The sequence below is a fragment of the Pyricularia pennisetigena genome (genome assembly GCF_004337985.1).
Source record: "Pyricularia pennisetigena strain Br36 chromosome 7 map unlocalized Pyricularia_pennisetigena_Br36_Scf_7, whole genome shotgun sequence".
Lineage (NCBI taxonomy): Eukaryota > Fungi > Ascomycota > Sordariomycetes > Magnaporthales > Pyriculariaceae > Pyricularia > Pyricularia pennisetigena.
Window position 1 is genome coordinate 1513009 of NW_021940919.1, and position 18037 is coordinate 1531045.

The window sequence follows — 18037 nt, forward strand, 5'->3', positions numbered from 1 at the left end:
TAGGGATTAGGTTTTGTCATTGTTGAAGACAACGAGTGCCGAGTAGTTTTCTTTGTCGACGTAGCCGCAAAAGCAGCCGAAATAGTCCAACCTTTGTTCTGCAATAGAACAATGCTCCAAATGAATAAAGAATCAAACACCAAGCAATGCGTAATGATAACAGATAAATAGATCGCTTCAATGGCCCCCATGACACAAGATCTACCCTCCGAGACACCATCCAAGGTGCAACCTTCGCAAGCCCACTTGTACACCCCAATCCGCCAAGGTAAGTATTAACCCCCAGCTGATGCTTTGCTAACCAGCAGAGCCAAGACAGATCCATCAAAGGCCACAAGTTCCCCCCGCCCCCACCACCAAACACCTAACCCACGAAAAAACCAAACATGTCTTCCCCCCGGCTCCCAGAGAACCTGCAACCCGCCGACTCGCCCTTCACCTTCCATCCATCTCTGGCCCGCGACCCGGACCTGGCGGCGCAGTTCCTGCAGTCCGACTTCGCGGCCCGGGACCGCGTCATGGCGCACAAGCACGCGCGCAACAGCGTCCTCGCCGCCTTGGCCGCGAGTTTCCCGCCGCGAGACCCGATCCCCGATCGGCACGCGGGACTCGAGACGCCCGAAAAGGGAAGCCTGGCTGCGACTGTGCGTGACGTCTTGAGGTTGAGTGCAGAGGAAGGGGCGCGCGAGAAGGAGGATTCTTTGGTTGACGAGAACAAGACGCGGCAGCCGTCGCCGAGCGGGTGGGTCAAGTCTAGTGTTCCCTCTCCTCCTGCTGCCGTCCGTGGCGGGGTGTGGAATGTCGGTGATTGTGTGCCTGCTGATGCGAAGAGTGGAATCAGGGCTCTTGGGAGACGGCAGTAATTTCTATTGGCGCATGGTCAAGTCACTTAGTCAACAAATGTGAAAAGGTAGGTTTACCCAGGGGCCCAGTCATGGGACGCAGCTAGTAGATCTAGCGGCTTGATGCGACGTTCCTCAAATCATCGCAGAGAATATTTATTTTGAATTTTTTATTTTTGTAATTCAATAGCGTTCAACCAGTGATGAATTCTAGGTATCGATGCTGGAAACAAGGAAGCCAAGACATGTGACCCGAGGCATGTGGACTTTGTGGAGTGAGAGCAGTAGTCTGTCTACGGTCGATAATGCGTCCCAAACCTCCTAAGCCTCAGAGTCGGCCACAGTCGAAAGGAGGAGTGATTTGGGGCCGAGACTTCGCTGCAGGTGGCAGCTGTATCGCTATTAGGGTCCTAGGTTATGTCACAATTGTCATTTGCCGTTCGTTGATGACCATCGCAGCCTGCTGCTGGAAGACCCCGCCCGTTGCTCGCTTTCGTGTTTCCCAATGCTTACATTACCGTCTGTTCGATGATACTGCTGTTGCTTTCGTAATTGCCCCAGATCATACGTGGCAAATATTAGGCGCCCGTCGTCGTATGAGAGAGAAAGAAAGAGGTTTACTTTGCACGAGGCCTCTGGAATGAACTCGGTCCCAGCAGTTCGGGAACGAAGAAAGAAGAGGCGGCGATGCTTGTCCCGATTGGTTTTGTGTTCGAGCTTCGAAGGTAGCAATAATTCTGCAGGGAAAACCAGACATTCTTGAATTTTACCGTAATTACTCACAGCTGCTTGGGGCACCTCAAATAGTTTGAGTCTTGAAAGGCCTTGCTTTTTTTAACATTTGCTGTTTCGCTTCATCCTAACAGGACTACAGCACACTCCCAGTAAAATTATACAATGAGATTTCGTGCACAAAAGCTACCCATGTATAGTAGCAGTTCTACCACTTAATGGTTGCTCGAAGCATGATTTGGCCTCTAGATTCGACTAATATTTGATATTAAGGCATTATGTGCAACTTCCTACTTATATGTGTGATGATAAAATTAAGTCATTTTCGTAAGGGCAAGTCAGCCGGAAACTATACAAGTATATACCTCTCGTATCTTTACTCAATCTGTATTTTGCATGCCTGTGTTTCTCCCTAATACCTGGATATTATCTACGGGAGGCCGACATGGTTCTTTCCCCGTCCCGGCCAGGGTTACGAAGGGCCTAGAACAAATCAGCCTCACGCATGAAAGAGACAATGCAGCAACGGCTATGTCAAGTCGACCCAACTGAGAGGCTAGGAAGAAAGGCACTGGGTACCCGCTACATCAGGGGCCTCCGACACGGCCAACTTATAACGCATGAGAGGATCTTCCAAGCCAACCAAACCTTCGGGAAACGTATACCGGAAGGCTCCGCGGTTACGGATAAGCCGGTGGCACCATGCATCTTCATCATGTCTCGTTTCTCACCCGCACAGATCGAGACTGATTGACGAGCTTAAATGGGCGTTAGGATACGTAGACCTTGGCACTTCATCTCTGCAAGTCGACTTCAGAGGCCTCCTTTCTGGGCATTAGTTAAAATGCATGATATACTTCAACTTTGATAATCTTCCGCAGTCTTTTGAAAGCAAAGCGTGAATATGCCCCTATGCAAACGCCATAAGCATCTTCTAAAAGCTCGGAAATTAACATTTCTTCTGGCGCCCATAAACAAAACAACAGCATCTATTCGCCGCTCATATTTTGGATTATTTGCTCCGAAAGGTGTCAGGTCCAGCTGTACACATCGATTCCATTTCAAAATATTACGCTCGCAGGGCCACGAAAATGTAGGTCAATCGTTTTTTGTACCCCGAGGTATAAATTGTAATAAGTTGATCGTTATTTATATCCCAAGGATATAATGATTGATAAACGCGTCGCCGTGAACGCGATATAAACACAATTTTCCTTTATATTGGTAATATACCGGTATTTTATATCCGCACCTTTTTGACACTGTTTTAGGTCATAATAGCACACGTTTTGACAGGATTTGTTTTAGCTTATCCATCTTTTAACATAAAGTCAGAACGTTTTATCCAAGTCAGTTTCGGTATTTGTATGTTTAGCCAGTTTAGTTCATATCACATTCGTAACCACGCGTTTCCCATTTACGATTAATTTTGTTAAACATAATAAAAATAACTGAAAACAAAACATAAGTGTTTATTTGTTTGCATTAATTTTCGAGATTTATTAGGCAAATTTCGCAATCCGACTGCAAAATGTGCCAGGGTGAAATGTTATTGTCGTTCTATTTATCTACCGAGAAAACAGGGAACCAGTTACCAGATATTATTTTCCGCGCTACCCTTAGGTTGCACAATGGAATCATAAACGTCAAAGTGATGTATCAAATCTCTTCTCAATACGCTATCAGTAATGCCTCGCAAATGTCGCCGTAGGCTGCGATTATACCACCAACGCCTTCCTCAAAGGCTTAACCTATAGAGAAGCTTTCAAAAAGGCAGGGGTCTCTCGGTCGGCTACGCTCCCTTCACAAATCTCGACCTGCACTTGCTACAGGAGGCTGGCAGGTTTCACCTCTGGCTATTTGGCAGCATCCTTGAAACCGTTCGAAGCATACCGAGTGTCAAAATTTTGTGCCGATACTGGCAGTAAGAGCTTTGGGGGTACGTCCAATTCTAATATTGTCTGTTTTAATTATCACCCTGCATTTATACAACGTTAAGCAATGTAATTATTGACACACGAGTATATCAGTGTTCGAATGCAACTTGACCATTCCGAACGCCAAAAAGGACTACACTGTTGTTTGCGACTATGGCTTGGTTTTGTTAAAATCACACCGTTTTCCTCAATATCGCGGCTATGTCAGAGTTTTTTAAGCGAAGTTGTATTGAGCTCGTAACATTGATAACAAAACTGCTAAAATCCTGTCATAAATATAAATAGGATATACCGGGCAAAATACTCTGCGGAAACCCAGGGTTAAAGAATCCAACCTACAAAATCAACGGTGTTCCATCCGTATGTAATATATGCCGTTATTCAGACCCATGTTAAGGAGTAGCCGCAATGTATAATGTGATACTAACAAAAAACTGCAGCATGTTAGGATATTGGATACCATTTGCTAGCGATACAGCCGTCTGTGCTACATTCTGTCAGCCGGTCGCCGGCACCCAGATTCCCGTTTTCAGTCCCAATTGCCAGCCGAATGCATTCCCGCAGAACTACCCAATTTTGGCCGCACATTTATTGTTCGCGAGACTTTGGCCCTAACCCGCCTGCAGATTTAAAAAAAGATTTTTGGGTCCGTGAAGAGACTTGGGGCACCGAGGCAACCAACGAGGAAGTTGCAGGCTTGCAGCGAACACTAATGCGGCTTTTAAGGAGGCAGCCGCTCGTACTCAGGCCCGCCATGGAGAGATGTTCACTGCAAATGCCGCATGCCCTCCTAGACACTCCCAACACGTTTCGTTTACCTCGGCGGCAGGGATCGGACAAATGGATCCCACGACCTGGGATTCAAACACGTTTCTCCAGCGCGTCGTGGATTGCAATTTCTCTCTCTTCTCCTTAGTATAGTATCTTCTTTAAACGTGCCAAATAGACTGAGGTTGTCCAATATATATATATATATATATATATATATATATATATATATGGCCGTAACAGCATTGTTTATAACCCCAGTTATTTTTATAACTTTGTTTAGCAGTTCTACCTTTTTTGCAGATATATTGCGCTGGCTAAATTTAATACCAACTTTCTCACTGTACTTGTAAAAGGTATAACATCAGTTTTAATACCAAAAATAATATACGTCCTGGCGAAAAATTCAATACCCCGGTACACTGTTGAATTTTACATAATTTCGCAGCGAATTGTTATTTTTAAAAATTTCTTAGAATGGCAACCCATCGGTATTTCACGGTTTAATGAGAGATGTTACTAAAATAAATAACCTTTTTAATCCCGCCCGCGGCCCCCCGTTCAAAACCCCTTCAAATGTATATTACAACAATAAAATTAGAGCTAAACATGCCTTTACAATCAAAAAGCGCGCGAGTCGTGGGAAGCTTATATATTTTAATAATAGGTTTTTATATTTAACTGCGAAACATTTTTAAATTCCAATTTTAAAGCGTTTCCAAAAATGAGAGTTTATTATATCATTACGCAAAGTTTAAATCTGTACCTGCGTGTTAAATCTTTTGCCAAAAAGTTTAACATTTAGGCGCTGTGTTATTATTGATGGAAAATATTTGATTTGGCTCATTGTAAACTTAACTACTTAAATTAGTCGTATATTACAAAAATAAATCCCTGCCGGCTGGTGCGTCATGTATTACCTCGTCGATATTGCCAATAAAGTGCGTCGCTATTTCCGCCAGTTTAACTTTTGAAGGGTTAAGTTTGTATCCTATTCCGTTCACTAGACAAACATAATACAATCATAAAGTCTTTTTTTCCAAGATAGTTTAACATTTCTTTTTAAAAAAAAGTTAATTTGATTCTTATGTTTTTTACCTAAGCCTGTAAAGTGTTTTAACTTCATTTTTTATTATTACTTGACAATATTTGAACATGAAGTTTTCACTACTTTTTATTGCCACTGCTTTTGTTGGAGCTCAGGCTGAATGCTGGTAGGTTATGATCGTTGTTATATTTCACGCAAAATCAGTACTATTTTAACTAGTTTAAGAGGTGTATTCATAACAGAAAATACAACGCCCATTACACCAAAAAGGCTTGCTATAAAACTAGTTCAACTTTGCTTGAATGGGGTCGGGAGTATTGTCAGAAGAGTGATACTGTAAAGGACTGGAAACAAGTAAGTCCGTTATTATAGATTAAGTATTGCCGCAGGTTACTAATAGCTTTATGCAGGTCTGCAAAAACTTAGGGGCAGATGATGGGCTTTGCAACGACTAGCTTAATCAATTGTCTGGGGATGACGTTTACAGCCAACTCACCAGGGAATTAGGCAAAAGCACCTTCCCTATTACCGTACATATATGCGTGGGACTTCACCCATGTAGGGATTCCATGGGAGTAATAGGTGTTAAAGTCCTTTCGCCCAAACCATTGTTGAAAATTAAATGTACATATATTAGAAATGTGGCTGCTAAAAGCTACCCTGTGAAGATTTCAAAGCAAAATTTTTAATAATAAACGATTTTATTTTGAATTTCACCTAGTTCCCACGTTAATATTATTGTTATTTTTACTCACGCCATCTTGTATTTTCAATTTATATATAGAAACTTTTTATATTTAAATAGTTGGTTTATTAACACATAATACCGGGTTGGCTTGATTAGCGAAAATAAGTATGTTGCTAACAAAAAGCATCATTAATTTGAAATAAAGTACAGAACATTATTTTGCAATAAGTACAGTATTTGTACTGGTTCTACGCCAATTTCAAAAGATCAAGATCAAATGAGTTTAAATGCTGAATATGTTATGTAATAAGAGTTTTATAATTCTAAAAACTGGACCATCAAACAGCCGATGCCTGGTTTTATATATTTACAAATTTTGGCTTTTATTTAGTAATTGCTTGAACTTTGGTAAAAGATTAAACCACGACCTGTGGGTGTGAACGTCTGGTACATGTCCACTTCTGGAACGCCACTGCTAGGTATAAAGAAAGAAGAAAGGCACACAGTGTCGATCGCGTCACTCGCCTGAGGGAATAAACAACGATCCCTAACTTCTTATCTCGTGAGAAGGAGCTACAGTAGTTACGGTTGGCAATCGCCCAGGCACGACAATCCGTAACACCTTCCTTCTCAAGGCGAATACTCCCCGCGAAATGACCTTTTAAATGATATTGACGCATGGGCGAAGCCAAGGGCGTAAGCCTTTACTACTGCAAGACCAACGAAGGAAAGATCTGGTAAACAGGCGATTGTACATTTGTGCAACCGCTTTTGCCAACCTTCTAATTTGCCGAAGCAACTCAAACGAAAAACCAGGAGCAAAGGCACCGATTGCCGGTTTTCCGTGCTGGCCAATAATTTTCTGGATATGATAACGTAGGTACTAAAATACTGTTCCAATAAACGATTTTGTTTTTATAGCTGTAAACCTCTTCAAAACGTATTTACCCATTCAATCCACCGGAAATTATTAAATAAAAACAATTCAAAATTGCCGAATTAGCAAATGCTGGAATAACTTTTAGAATGTGAAATATTATATTTGCGAAAATATATACTCGGCCCCGATGCAGCAGAATATTTGCAATTATCTTGGAATTGTTAAATACAACGTATATGAGGGACGAAATATTATCTATGCATTTGCCTATCAATCGAATGAAAAAAGGGTTTGGAACCAAATTTAATTTGTATTAAACGGCCGAACAACGGCTGCTTATATTGCTGATCCGGATTTGTTAACCCATTTCCAAATTACCCGGATATCCCATTATTGGATTGCATTTACAAAACCAACAATATGGTATACAATTGTTTAATATTATTGGAATCGATGTGTGTAAACGGCCGTTTTGTATTTATTGCGTTCGCATTTCTCAGTAAAAAGCCGAGCAAAATTATTTATGGGTGTTTGAAAGGGTACGAGCTTTCTATAGAACTTGCAACAATCGAATTATTTCGGTTATTTTAACAAACAGTTGTTTTGTCTGCATGAATGCTGCTTTCGCTTGTCTTTCTGCTGCAGCATCACTTTTGTATTTATTGCCTGCAAACAAAGCCGCTTTCTGCTATTATTAACCATCATTCGTTTATCGAGGCCAAGGTTTAAAAGCTCGAAAACCCCTTTTTACGCCTGCTGGTATAATATCATGTGATTACCAACCGAAAAGATCTAGAACAAACGATTCCAAAACTTCGAAAAGCAATAGTTTGCCGGCTACGGCAACAAAGTTGCATATATTAAATCAACGCGACTAGGTCCTTACAAAGTACAAAAATGGAAAAACTATTGTAAAACCTTTGGTTTTTTTCTTTCTCTCTTTCTTTCTTTCTTTCTTTCTTTCTTATGGTGAAAAACAGCTAGTGAACCTTTTTTTCGGCCCAATTTGGGAGGTTTCGCATAATAAGCGGCTCCCATTTATGTTTGTAATTCCAATAGATTAGAAAACAACAGATGGCATTTCAATTTCAAGTGTATAAAGAAGGACTCTCTGCTGCCAAGTATAAATACAAAGTCCCGATATTTCAGGTTGATATCCGGTGGTATGACGGGCAACTCCTTGACATCCATCCGTACGTGATTGCGTAATTAGAAGCAGGAAAAAAAAGAGAAAAAAATAATGGTAAAAGAAGTTTGGAAAATTAAGCGTGGAAGGCGTTCTTATAATAAGCAAAAAATTCCTAAGCAAGTTTCGCACGATAGAGAAACCGTTTACGTACCTCCTCGCATTTATTATCAAGGTTAATGTCAAACCCACCCCCGTGCTTATCCGATAGCTCAAGTCATTTCCGCCGAGACCTCTGCTCTATGGGTGTAGGGCAAATAGGGCACCTGTCTGCTCCTTGAGCTAGACCGTGGCCTCATCGTCCTATGTCGAGGCCATCCATGCAAGTCGTGCATTCAACCTTATCGGCGGTTACCAACATCCTCTGTTTCAGCTTCTTGCGAAGTTGTACTTAAGCGTCTCCATGGTAGAACACATGTCCAATGTACACAGTTCAATTTGCATCAAAGTAAGAGAACAAGGCTGTATGCTGCCTCTATCCTACACGCGCCTCCGAACCCTGATTCTCGCTTTTGGATTAGAGGCCAGAACGACACCAAACTCGGTGAAGTTGGTATCCGCAGGCGATGAGACAATCCCCCAGTCGTACTTCAGCAGCAAATATGCCAGGGCCACTTTCGCCTCCTGTGCAACAAAGAAGCGGCCAGCACACGCAAGTTTTCCGTGGCCCCAAGCCAGATAGTGAGGCCCAGTGTTGACAATGGACACGTCCCTCGCATCAGGGGACTGTTTGTACTTTCTGTAAAAGCGCCAGCCGTCCCACTCGTAAGGGTTTTTGTAGACCGACTCATCCCACATTCTATCCACAGAGACACCGAGAACTGTACCCTTGGGCAGCAACGTCCCGTCCGAAAGCTGTACATCTTGCATTACCATGCGATTCATGGTGCCTGTACATTTATTCTATTAATGCTTTGATCTCGTCGTGATTGCTCAGGGCAAGAAGAAAAAAAAAAAAGCAACAAAAAGAAACTTACAACGCGCGATGGGCTTCATGCGTTGGCTCTCTTTCAAAACACTCTCCGTCAAACGCATGTCGTACAAAGCCGATTTTGACCTTCCTAACTTGACGGTAGCCTGCTGCCCCTCCTGGACAAGAGGATGTTTGACCTCGGGATGTGCAGCAACATCGACGATTACTTGGGTGAAAAAATCGGTTGTCGTGTGGATGGATGATTGCGCCAGGACAAGCTGACCGATTACGGGGTCGTAGCCGGAATCCTCATCCTTGCTGTCCTGCTCCCACCATTCGACCGCGTCGCTGAACACGGGCAAGGAGCGACCTTCAAGTCGGGAGGCAGCTTTTACCTTGCGGCGCCTGTCCACGATCTCAGTCACCACCTTGCGAGCCTCGACGACTTGGGCTCGCAACTCGCGACACCGGGGCAGGATTTGGTTCACCAGGGGCCTCATATTGGGTATGGGCACATGCGAAGGATGGAGGCGGCGATGTATCCATTGACGGTATACTCTCTGGTGATTTTGAGCCATGCATAGTTGCGTGCGCCCTCGTCCCCAAGGAAGATGCGTGCGGACAGGCGCGCGATGAGATGCGCCACCATGTCTTTTACACATAATTCGTGCCATCATGAGTTTGATCCCGGTTTTCAGCTAAACATCAAAAACGTGTGGCCAGCCGAGCTAACATGGAGAAGCGCACCCGGAGAGTCGGTCAGAATGTCCTTCAAAGCAAGCTCACATTCGCTCGACAAAGCCTCTGTCACCTGATCTGTGGTCAGCGTTAGAGATGCAACAACGAGGCAGCAGAGCTGTTTTCAAAACCTACCTGGGAAGCTCGAAATGTGTTGGGTCACTATTTTACGAGTATGGTGCCCACCCGGAGTCGCTAATTGGAACCCTTCAAATCCTGGGAGATGTGATTGCGAAATCTAAAACACGGAGAAAAAAAGAAAATAAGCTAGACTGGCCCAAAAGGGTTACTATAAATACTGCATCATATAACTCACCAAGTCGATGACGGCAGATGCATTCATTCTGGGATCATGGCGAATCTCGGTTGCGGACTTGGCCGGCAACAAGATAACTTCTCCAAACTCGGTCATAATCCGAGAAGGTCTATCAGTTTGGAGACCCTGCAAAAGCAATTTTTCGGGCATTCATGGCAAAGCCAATTCGGCCTAGAATGTTTGCCGGGTCGTACCATTTCGGCTTATTGATCAATGGAGCTTTTTTTGGATGTTCTACCGCCGGTTTATAACATCAAACTACAAGCAAAACCAGGATGGTGGAAAGCAGACTTCCGAGAAAGGTTTGCCAGCTTGGATTGTCCACCATTGCCATTTGCATGCAGCCAGGGCGGAATTCCGCGTCGAGGTGCAACGCAGTCTAGAAAGAAAAAGATGCTCATTGAATTTGAGAGGTAAAGAGCTGCTATTTTCGACATGGTAATCATCACGGCGGCTGACAGGTTTTTGGATAGCAACTTGGTCAACCCAGGCTCATGCTCAGGAGAACTGTTCTGGCCAGCGTCTCCGCATTTACTTTTTGTTTGAGCAAAGTTAATTGTTATGTCATATCTCAAGCTTTACCAAGCGGAAGCAAGCCCATTGCCCCCATATGGTATATGAAGGAGGTTGTACAAGACTCATCCTAAGTCTTGTACACCGCATATCTCGTCGCCGATGTATCTTACAGTACTACCGTAAAGATTCCAGGTTTAGGCCGGCTCCTATGGTAGATTCCAGAAGCCTCACGATTGAGCCGTAGTCTCACGAGAGCCTGCTAATGATACTAAAACGACAAGGATCGTCAAGCGCGACTCCGAAAACAGCTGCGTGTATGCTGTAAAGATTTGATATGTTCAAATTCAATACTCAAGCTAGATGTACCGTGGGCGGGCCACTTTTTGCTCTGGCATTAAACTTTCATTGCGACACGCGTTTTTTTTTTTTTTTTTTTTTTTTTTTTTTTTTTTTTTTTTTAAATATTTCAAAATCGCGACCTACAGGTACTTCGCAATCTAATAACGTAGGAAATATTACCAAAACAAGCAAACCCCCCAACTCCCCGCCCTGCCCACAACTGTATAAATGTGTTAATTTCTACCTTTACCACCACAGGAAAGTCTTATGGCCGGATTGCGGACTTTTAATGCATTGAAAAACAGGGGCAAAAACTCGCCGGTACAAACAATCAATGTTTAGTCTTTACTGGCTTGCGGCCGCGCGGATGGAACGCGTCAGAGCGAGTAGAGAGGAGTGGCTGTGAATGAGTTGTCGCTAGTCGTGGGCCAGCGATCACATCTATATAGCTAGAAGAAAAGAATACACAATCTGACCTTGAATAATTGACTTGAGTCGGCTTTTGCTACGATAGATCTCCATTCCCAGCCTCCACTCGTGGCTTTTACGTCGGCAACATCCTTACGCGGCCCCATTCTATTGGGAACGAAACGAGCAGGGGAAAGTCGACTGAGCTTCTGGTTTAATTATACATGGTTTCACAGTTCAACTCTAATAAAGTGCAATCGTTTAGTCAAAGAGCAAAGGTCGTAACATGCATCAGCGATTATCATCGAGTTTGATAAAATTCTTGGCTCCTGATTTTCAGGGCAGGTAAAAGTACTGTGCAATTCCTCGTGTAGCTTTTGTATCCACCAGAAAACCTTTACCGCATTTATTTTCTGTAGTTTATCCCAAGCAATCCTTCGTCGCTATTTTCCGGGCAAATACAACAATAACAACCAGTAGAAATTTCCTTACTTACCACACAAACAGCCTTTAATTTTACTTTAGTCTTAATTCGTGGTATGTCTTACGGGTGTCGTGGGTCTGAATGTTGTCCGAAGATTTGGAATGGATTACTGCACATGGCCAACGTAATAAATAGATTTTACATTAACGGTCTTATATGGGCGTCAAATACAACCGTAAAATGGGTGTGGTTTTAGATGATAAATTTGGTTAGCCCTGAAATCTATCCGGACAAAGTACAGTATGCTGGACGGCAAATTTTACAAAAACATTTTGCTTTCTAGTGGGCGGTGATGGTGGTTGCAATTTACCAATTACATGGCTGATTTGCTTGTCAGCTTTGCCATATGCGTTTTGGTTGGCACGACCAGCGGTATCATGTGGTTTTACGGGGTTGATAAATTGGTTAGTTCCACGGTGTCCACGCGGTCAGCCCAGATATTGGAAGCAGTGGAGCGAATACTGCCGCAATGTGCTGTGGCAGTTCATATTGCGTCTCCGGTGAACACTTTTTGATTGAAAAGTATGTACAAGAGCAGCAAAAAGTGGCACGGCTTTGTTTTACCATGTTTGCAACAAAATATCGGAGATACATATGCATACCGTAATGAGCGGAAAGAGCTTCAGACTAGGCTATATATTGCTTGGTGCTCAAGGCACCAGATCATCGCTGCCGATACATCATTTGCTTCTTGCTTCGTAGAGGTAGTCTCAGGGCTCAGACTAGAACCCCCCTGCGTTGCAGGGTGGACCGAGCGCTCCATATACCTTTTAGCCACATGGCTTTTCGGCCAATCAGATTGGCCGAAACATAGGGTTCCTTTTAATTTGAAGAAATTATGTCAAATGTTAATATATGTGGCTGTGGGTGTATAAAATTAATATTACATATATATATATTATATAATACTGAGATTATTACACAAATAAAATTTTTAAAGGAATAAGCTAACTTGCATTGTGATATCTCGAGGTTTTCCATTTTTCTGGTAACGTCGGGTACCCCCTGATGGCCACCCAAAAATAACAACACTTTTATTTTTATCCTCCAACTTCTATTATAAATATCTCGACGATTTTTCCTTTTTGGATGCACTTTCTTCTGATTTTAATTTTCCAGCTTCCAATAAAACAATATACCGAAAATCAGCTTATTTGCGCTATCAAAAACGTTAATAATGGCGAATTATATTCAAAAACCTCCCGAAAATAGGGTATACCTAAAAATACATTTCGTTACCGTTTTTAAAGTTTTCAACCTTATAAATAAATACAAAACCCTTTTTAAAAACCTTTTATTAAATAGAAAAAACATTTAATTAATTAAATATTTGCCAAAACAATTCTAGGGTTTCCACCAATGCACCAAAAACTACGTTGTTTTGCAAAACAAATTTTTTAAACCGCCGGTAAAATATAAAATTTTAAAAAATGTTGGAAAACCTGTTTTTTGGTTCATTATCCAATTTGTAAAACCCAAAAACCCCGTCGAATAAAAAACGCCCGGGTTAATAAAACTATTACGGAAATAATTAGATTTTGGTAATTTTATATTATTAGCCCCGTTACTAACGATGTTAAACCGGAAATTCGGTGTAATATGGACGAAACCGGTAAAATGGAAAATAAAACATTTAACGGCTTAATATTAGGTTTTAACGGAATCCGGCCTTTACAGCGAAAAAAGCCCGAAACGCGGGGTTAAACGATTATAATCGAATATATATCGGTTACAAATATTATTATACATCCTTTCGTTATATTTAAAAGAAAAAGCGTATAATAATAATAGTTTCCAATAGATTTAAACCTTTTTAATAATTAGTAATTTTATATAACCTGTCACGGCCAGGGTAAGCATAGCACGGAAGCTAGTCTATTGGCGCCTATCGACGAAGATTCTACTCTGAGGAGAGGAAAGGAAACAAACAAAGTTCTGAGCTTGACGCGACGTCGATAAAGGTATCACCCTGGTGGGTCGTTGGTCCAGGGTCAGGGTTAGGGTCTGGTGATCTCATGGTCCAAATGTCACACTACCCCCTTCCAAACCTCGTATGTCGACGCAGGAGATCATGCGAGGCTCTTGTCAAGTTAACCATGTCGTCGCTTTTTCCTTTTACCGTTTAACTCTCCATGCTCCGCCACGTTATCCTCCTGATTCGGTTCGTCCAACTTATCCTCGGCAGCGGCTTTTATCCAGATTGCCAATCGCTTCGGCGGTCCTGCGGCATCTTTGTACTTCTTGTGGAAGTCGTCAAGGGCTGTCGCTGAATTCTTGAAATTTTCAGCCGGGTACCACGTGTCGTCTGGATCACATCCTTGCCATACGACCTGGTATTGCAATGTCTTACTCCGGCCAAATAATCGGGACGCTAGAACTTTATCGACCACAAACTCTGGTTCTCCGTTGATCTCTTCTGGCGGAGGCGGCTCTCTTTTCTGTTGTGGTAATGGGTCCATTGCGGCTTTGCGGAGGCGGTCTGCGTGGAACAAGTTTTTTCCTTTAAACGATTCAGGTACGTCCAGAATATAGCTATATCCTCGTTCTTCTAGAATCTGCCATGGTCCGGTCCACTGTGAATCCAGTCTGGTCGTCGGTGCGGTCGTCGGAAACCCTTTTTTCTTGACGAAAACATAGTCGTTAACCCCAAAATCTACTGGTCGCCGCTTTTTGTTGGCTTGTTCTTCCTGCCTCGCCTGCGTTTTTAGCGCGTTTTGGCGAGCCAACTCTTGGACTTCTTTAGTCTGGCGGACGATCTGCAGCGCTTTTCGTTTCTGGTCTGAATCAACGGTCGTGGTTGGCAGGTCGGTGGACAGCGGGTTTCGGGGTTCGGTCCCGAGCACTACCTTTAACGGGCACATACCAAGGCTGGAATGCCACGCGGCGTTGTGGGCAAAATCCAAAGCAGGCAAATGTACGCTCCAACTGGTCTGGTATTTGTCGATATAAAACCGCAGCTTTTGGTCCAGTTCCTGGTTGGTTATCTCTACGGCACCTTGTGTTTGAGGGTGCAGGGCGCTGCCGTGTCGGTGTTTAGTACCCGTGAGTTCATTTATCGTCGCCATGAATTCGGAGATGAACGGCCCGGCGTTGTCGCTAATCCAAACGAAAGGTAGTCCTAGGAAACGGTATAGGTATCGGTAATATCGGGAGGCCAGGATTTCTGCTGTGTCGGTCTTCTGTCCTGGGATGGTGGCTATCAGGCGACTGAACTTGCAAACGAACACCCACACGTAGTCGTATCCGAACTTGTCTTTGGGCATGTCCTTTCCGTCAACTGCTACATGTTCCCAAACGTAATTCGGTATCGGTAGCGGATGCAATAGGCCCGGGGTCTTGTCGTGTCTGCCTTTATTTCGCTCGCAGTCGTGACAGTTTTTGATGTATTTCCGAATGGTTTGACTCATGCCCTCCCAAAAATACCGTCTTTTGATCATTTGTATCGTCTTGTTCTGTCCTGCGTGGGCGAATATTTTGGGCTCGTGAGCTTCACGGATCAGAGCGGTCCTCAAAAAAATCTGTCCGTCTAAAGTCGTTTCCGGGACGACTAGCTTTCCTTGGTGTTGGCCTAGCTTTTGCTTTTCGTTCTCTTGTCGTATTAGGTCTACCAAATCTGCGCCGCTCACCACGTGGGCGTTTGGGTCGGCAGTGCTGACGGCGGCCACCGTAGGTGTGATCTTCTCAGGTGGGATTAAAGTCATTGTTCGTTCTTCTTTTTCCCGAGCTTTAACTGTTGGAAGGTCTGCCGTCTTGCGGGACAGGGCATCGGCGGCTATATTGTCTTTGCCGCGGCGGTACTGAAACGTAATGTTGAAGTTGGCCAGGAAATCTGCCCAACGCACCTGTCGAGTCGAAAGGAGTCGTTTTGTGGAATAGTAAACTAAAGCTTGGTGGTCTGTAACCACGAAAAAGCTTGTCCCCAACAATTCTGGTTCGTAATGTTTCAGCGTTTGAACCACTGCCAGCAGCTCTCGGTCTTGGATCGGGTATGCGCGTTCTGCTGGGGTCATCGTTTTTGAGAAATATCCCACAGGCTTCCATTCTCCACCCGGTTGCTGTTGCCAGATTGCTCCGCCGGTCGCGTTGCGTGAGGCGTCGGTTTCTACCTTGGTCGGTCGGCCTGGGGTAAAAAATGCCATAACCGGTGCATCGCAGGCTAAACGTTTCATTTCCTCAAATGCTCGCCTCTGTTCGGGGCCCATAGCGAATTTGGCGTCTTTCTTCAACAGTCGGTTCAACGGCTCAGCGACGCTGCTGGCATGGTGGCAAAACATTCGAATGTAATTGCACAATCCCAAAAAGGAACGCACGGCTGTTTTGGACGTGAGGTCTTCGAACTTCCAATCGCTAATTGCCTGCAGTTTGTCTGGATCGATACGGATGCCCAGACCTGCGTCCATAACGATGCCAAGATAATCGACCGTGGTAACGTTGAATCGAGACTTTTTAATATCTCCCTGGAGGTCGACTCGGCTTAATCGGTAAATAACCTCTTCTACTTGGTCCCAATGTTCTTCTTCGTTTCCGTCGGAATAAACCAAAACATCGTCGGCGTATGCGCTGGCGAACAAGTCCAAAAGTTCATTTAGCTGAGCGTTGATAAATGACTGCCACCAAGCTGGGCCGACCTTTAGCCCAAAGGGAAGCACCTTCCATTGAAAGGTGCCCTGTCGGGTGCGAAAAGCAGTGAGGTACTCTGAGCCAACCGCCATACGTAACCGGTTGAAAGCTCGAATAATGTCGATTTTTGTAAACCTCTTTGCATTGCGACAATTAAAAATAGTTCCGTTGACATCCGGGGCTGGTACGAATCGATCTTTCAAAAACTGGTTGATCCATCGGTAGTCGGTGCAAAAACGGCGTTCTTTGGAGTGTGGTTTAGGTACGAACAGGACAGGCGCTGGGTCGGCCTGCATACAGGGTTCGATAAACCCAATGCGCAGCAGCTCGTCGACTGTTTCCTTTTCGAGCGGCAGGAATTCCACAGGTGTCCTGTACGTCGGAGGCGATCCTGTTTTCGGCTTGTCTAGCTCCAAAATTACATCGTGCCCTGGGCGATGTGGAGGCAGGTTGGTGGAAGCTGCTTTCGAAAAGAATCCCTCCAGGTGAGCGAGTCGGGATGGCAGTTTGCTTCGGACCAGTTCGACATGGTCGGGGTCTTCATCTTCCGGGAACGGGATTGGTTCTCCCTTGTTGGTTTTCCATTGGTACGAACGGCCGACGGCAGATAGGCTGATGGCGGGTTTTTCGGGTCCAATTTCTAACGTGATGGGCTGCGTGGGTATTGGGCACGATTTCCATCGCTTTTGTCGGGGGTCGGTGTCCAGTTTGTGTTGAAGGGCGGCTATGTTTACAACGTCTCGGTCCTCACCCAAGACGACCGGGGTCGTTGGTCTGGGTTCTAAAAAGGTTGTTTGGCGCCACGGTCGTCCAAGTATTTGCACACTTTTGGTTTCCCGTTCGAATGCTCGGTCGCGCCGCTCTGCATCGGCTTGTGCAACCGGATCGGGCTTGTCCAACATGTTCGGAAGTCTAATGGCTGGCGAGAATTTTGCCAGCGACGGTGTCCTTTCAGGCCATGCGAACGTTTGCGTTTTCGGGTGGATCCAAACATCCTGTTCAACTAGCCAATCCTGCCCAATAAACATATCATGTCCACTTTCCGTCACGTAAAACATTTGGTTGCTGAACCGGCGTCCATCGATTTCCAAGGTCGCTTTTAGTTTGTGCGTAATGCGTCCTGCGTCCTGTTTGCGGTAATCCGACAAAAGTAGCGGGGTTTTTAACCTTTGAAGCCGGGCTCCTAGCCGTTCTGCGGCTTGTTCAGCGATTGCTGGGCTGATCAAAAGAGAAATGTCTGCTCCGGTGTCACAAAGAGCTTTAACTGATAGTGCTACGCCATTAACCTGTATCTGAGTTCGAATGATGAAAGATTTAGGTCGTGGGTTACTACCAATCTGAGCTATCGTAGACATCTGGACCACCGAGGAGGCTTGCGGCGGTCTCACTCTTTTCCCGATTCGTCTGTGGTTTCCGAATCTAAGCTACTCGTTTGTTGCTTCGGCTTCACTGCTTTGACATCCCTTATTCTCTCTTTTTCGGGACAATCTTTGGAATTATGGCCACCCCTTCCGCACATGAAACAGGTGTTGGCATCCCAATGCGCCTTTTTCTCCTCATAAGTCAGTGAGCGACCGGCCTTAGCCATCGTGATTGGTTCCGTTCTATCCCCTTGATAATCT

General features: G+C 44.4%; 3 protein-coding genes across 3 annotated transcripts; 1 reads left to right on the forward strand and 2 right to left on the reverse strand.

Annotated features, from left to right (window-relative positions):
• Window positions 1-386: 386 nt before the first annotated feature.
• On the forward strand, window positions 387-863 carry PpBr36_10030 (uncharacterized protein; the record flags this gene model as incomplete). Its single annotated transcript, XM_029897145.1, has 1 exon — window positions 387-863. One exon carries the CDS (start codon window positions 387-389, stop codon window positions 861-863), a length of 477 nt encoding a protein of 158 aa, XP_029745048.1.
• A 7698-nt stretch (window positions 864-8561) lies between these two features.
• On the reverse strand, window positions 8562-9494 carry PpBr36_10031 (uncharacterized protein; the record flags this gene model as incomplete). The annotated part of the gene is made up of 2 exons (XM_029897146.1): window positions 8562-8944; window positions 9059-9494. 2 exons carry the CDS (start codon window positions 9492-9494, stop codon window positions 8562-8564), a joined length of 819 nt encoding a protein of 272 aa, XP_029745049.1.
• Window positions 9495-9688: 194 nt separating this feature from the next.
• PpBr36_10032 (uncharacterized protein) lies at window positions 9689-10144 on the reverse strand (the record flags this gene model as incomplete). Its single annotated transcript, XM_029897147.1, has 2 exons — window positions 9689-9805; window positions 10049-10144. 2 exons carry the CDS (start codon window positions 10142-10144, stop codon window positions 9689-9691), a joined length of 213 nt encoding a protein of 70 aa, XP_029745046.1.
• Between the last annotated feature and the right edge of the window lie 7893 nt (window positions 10145-18037).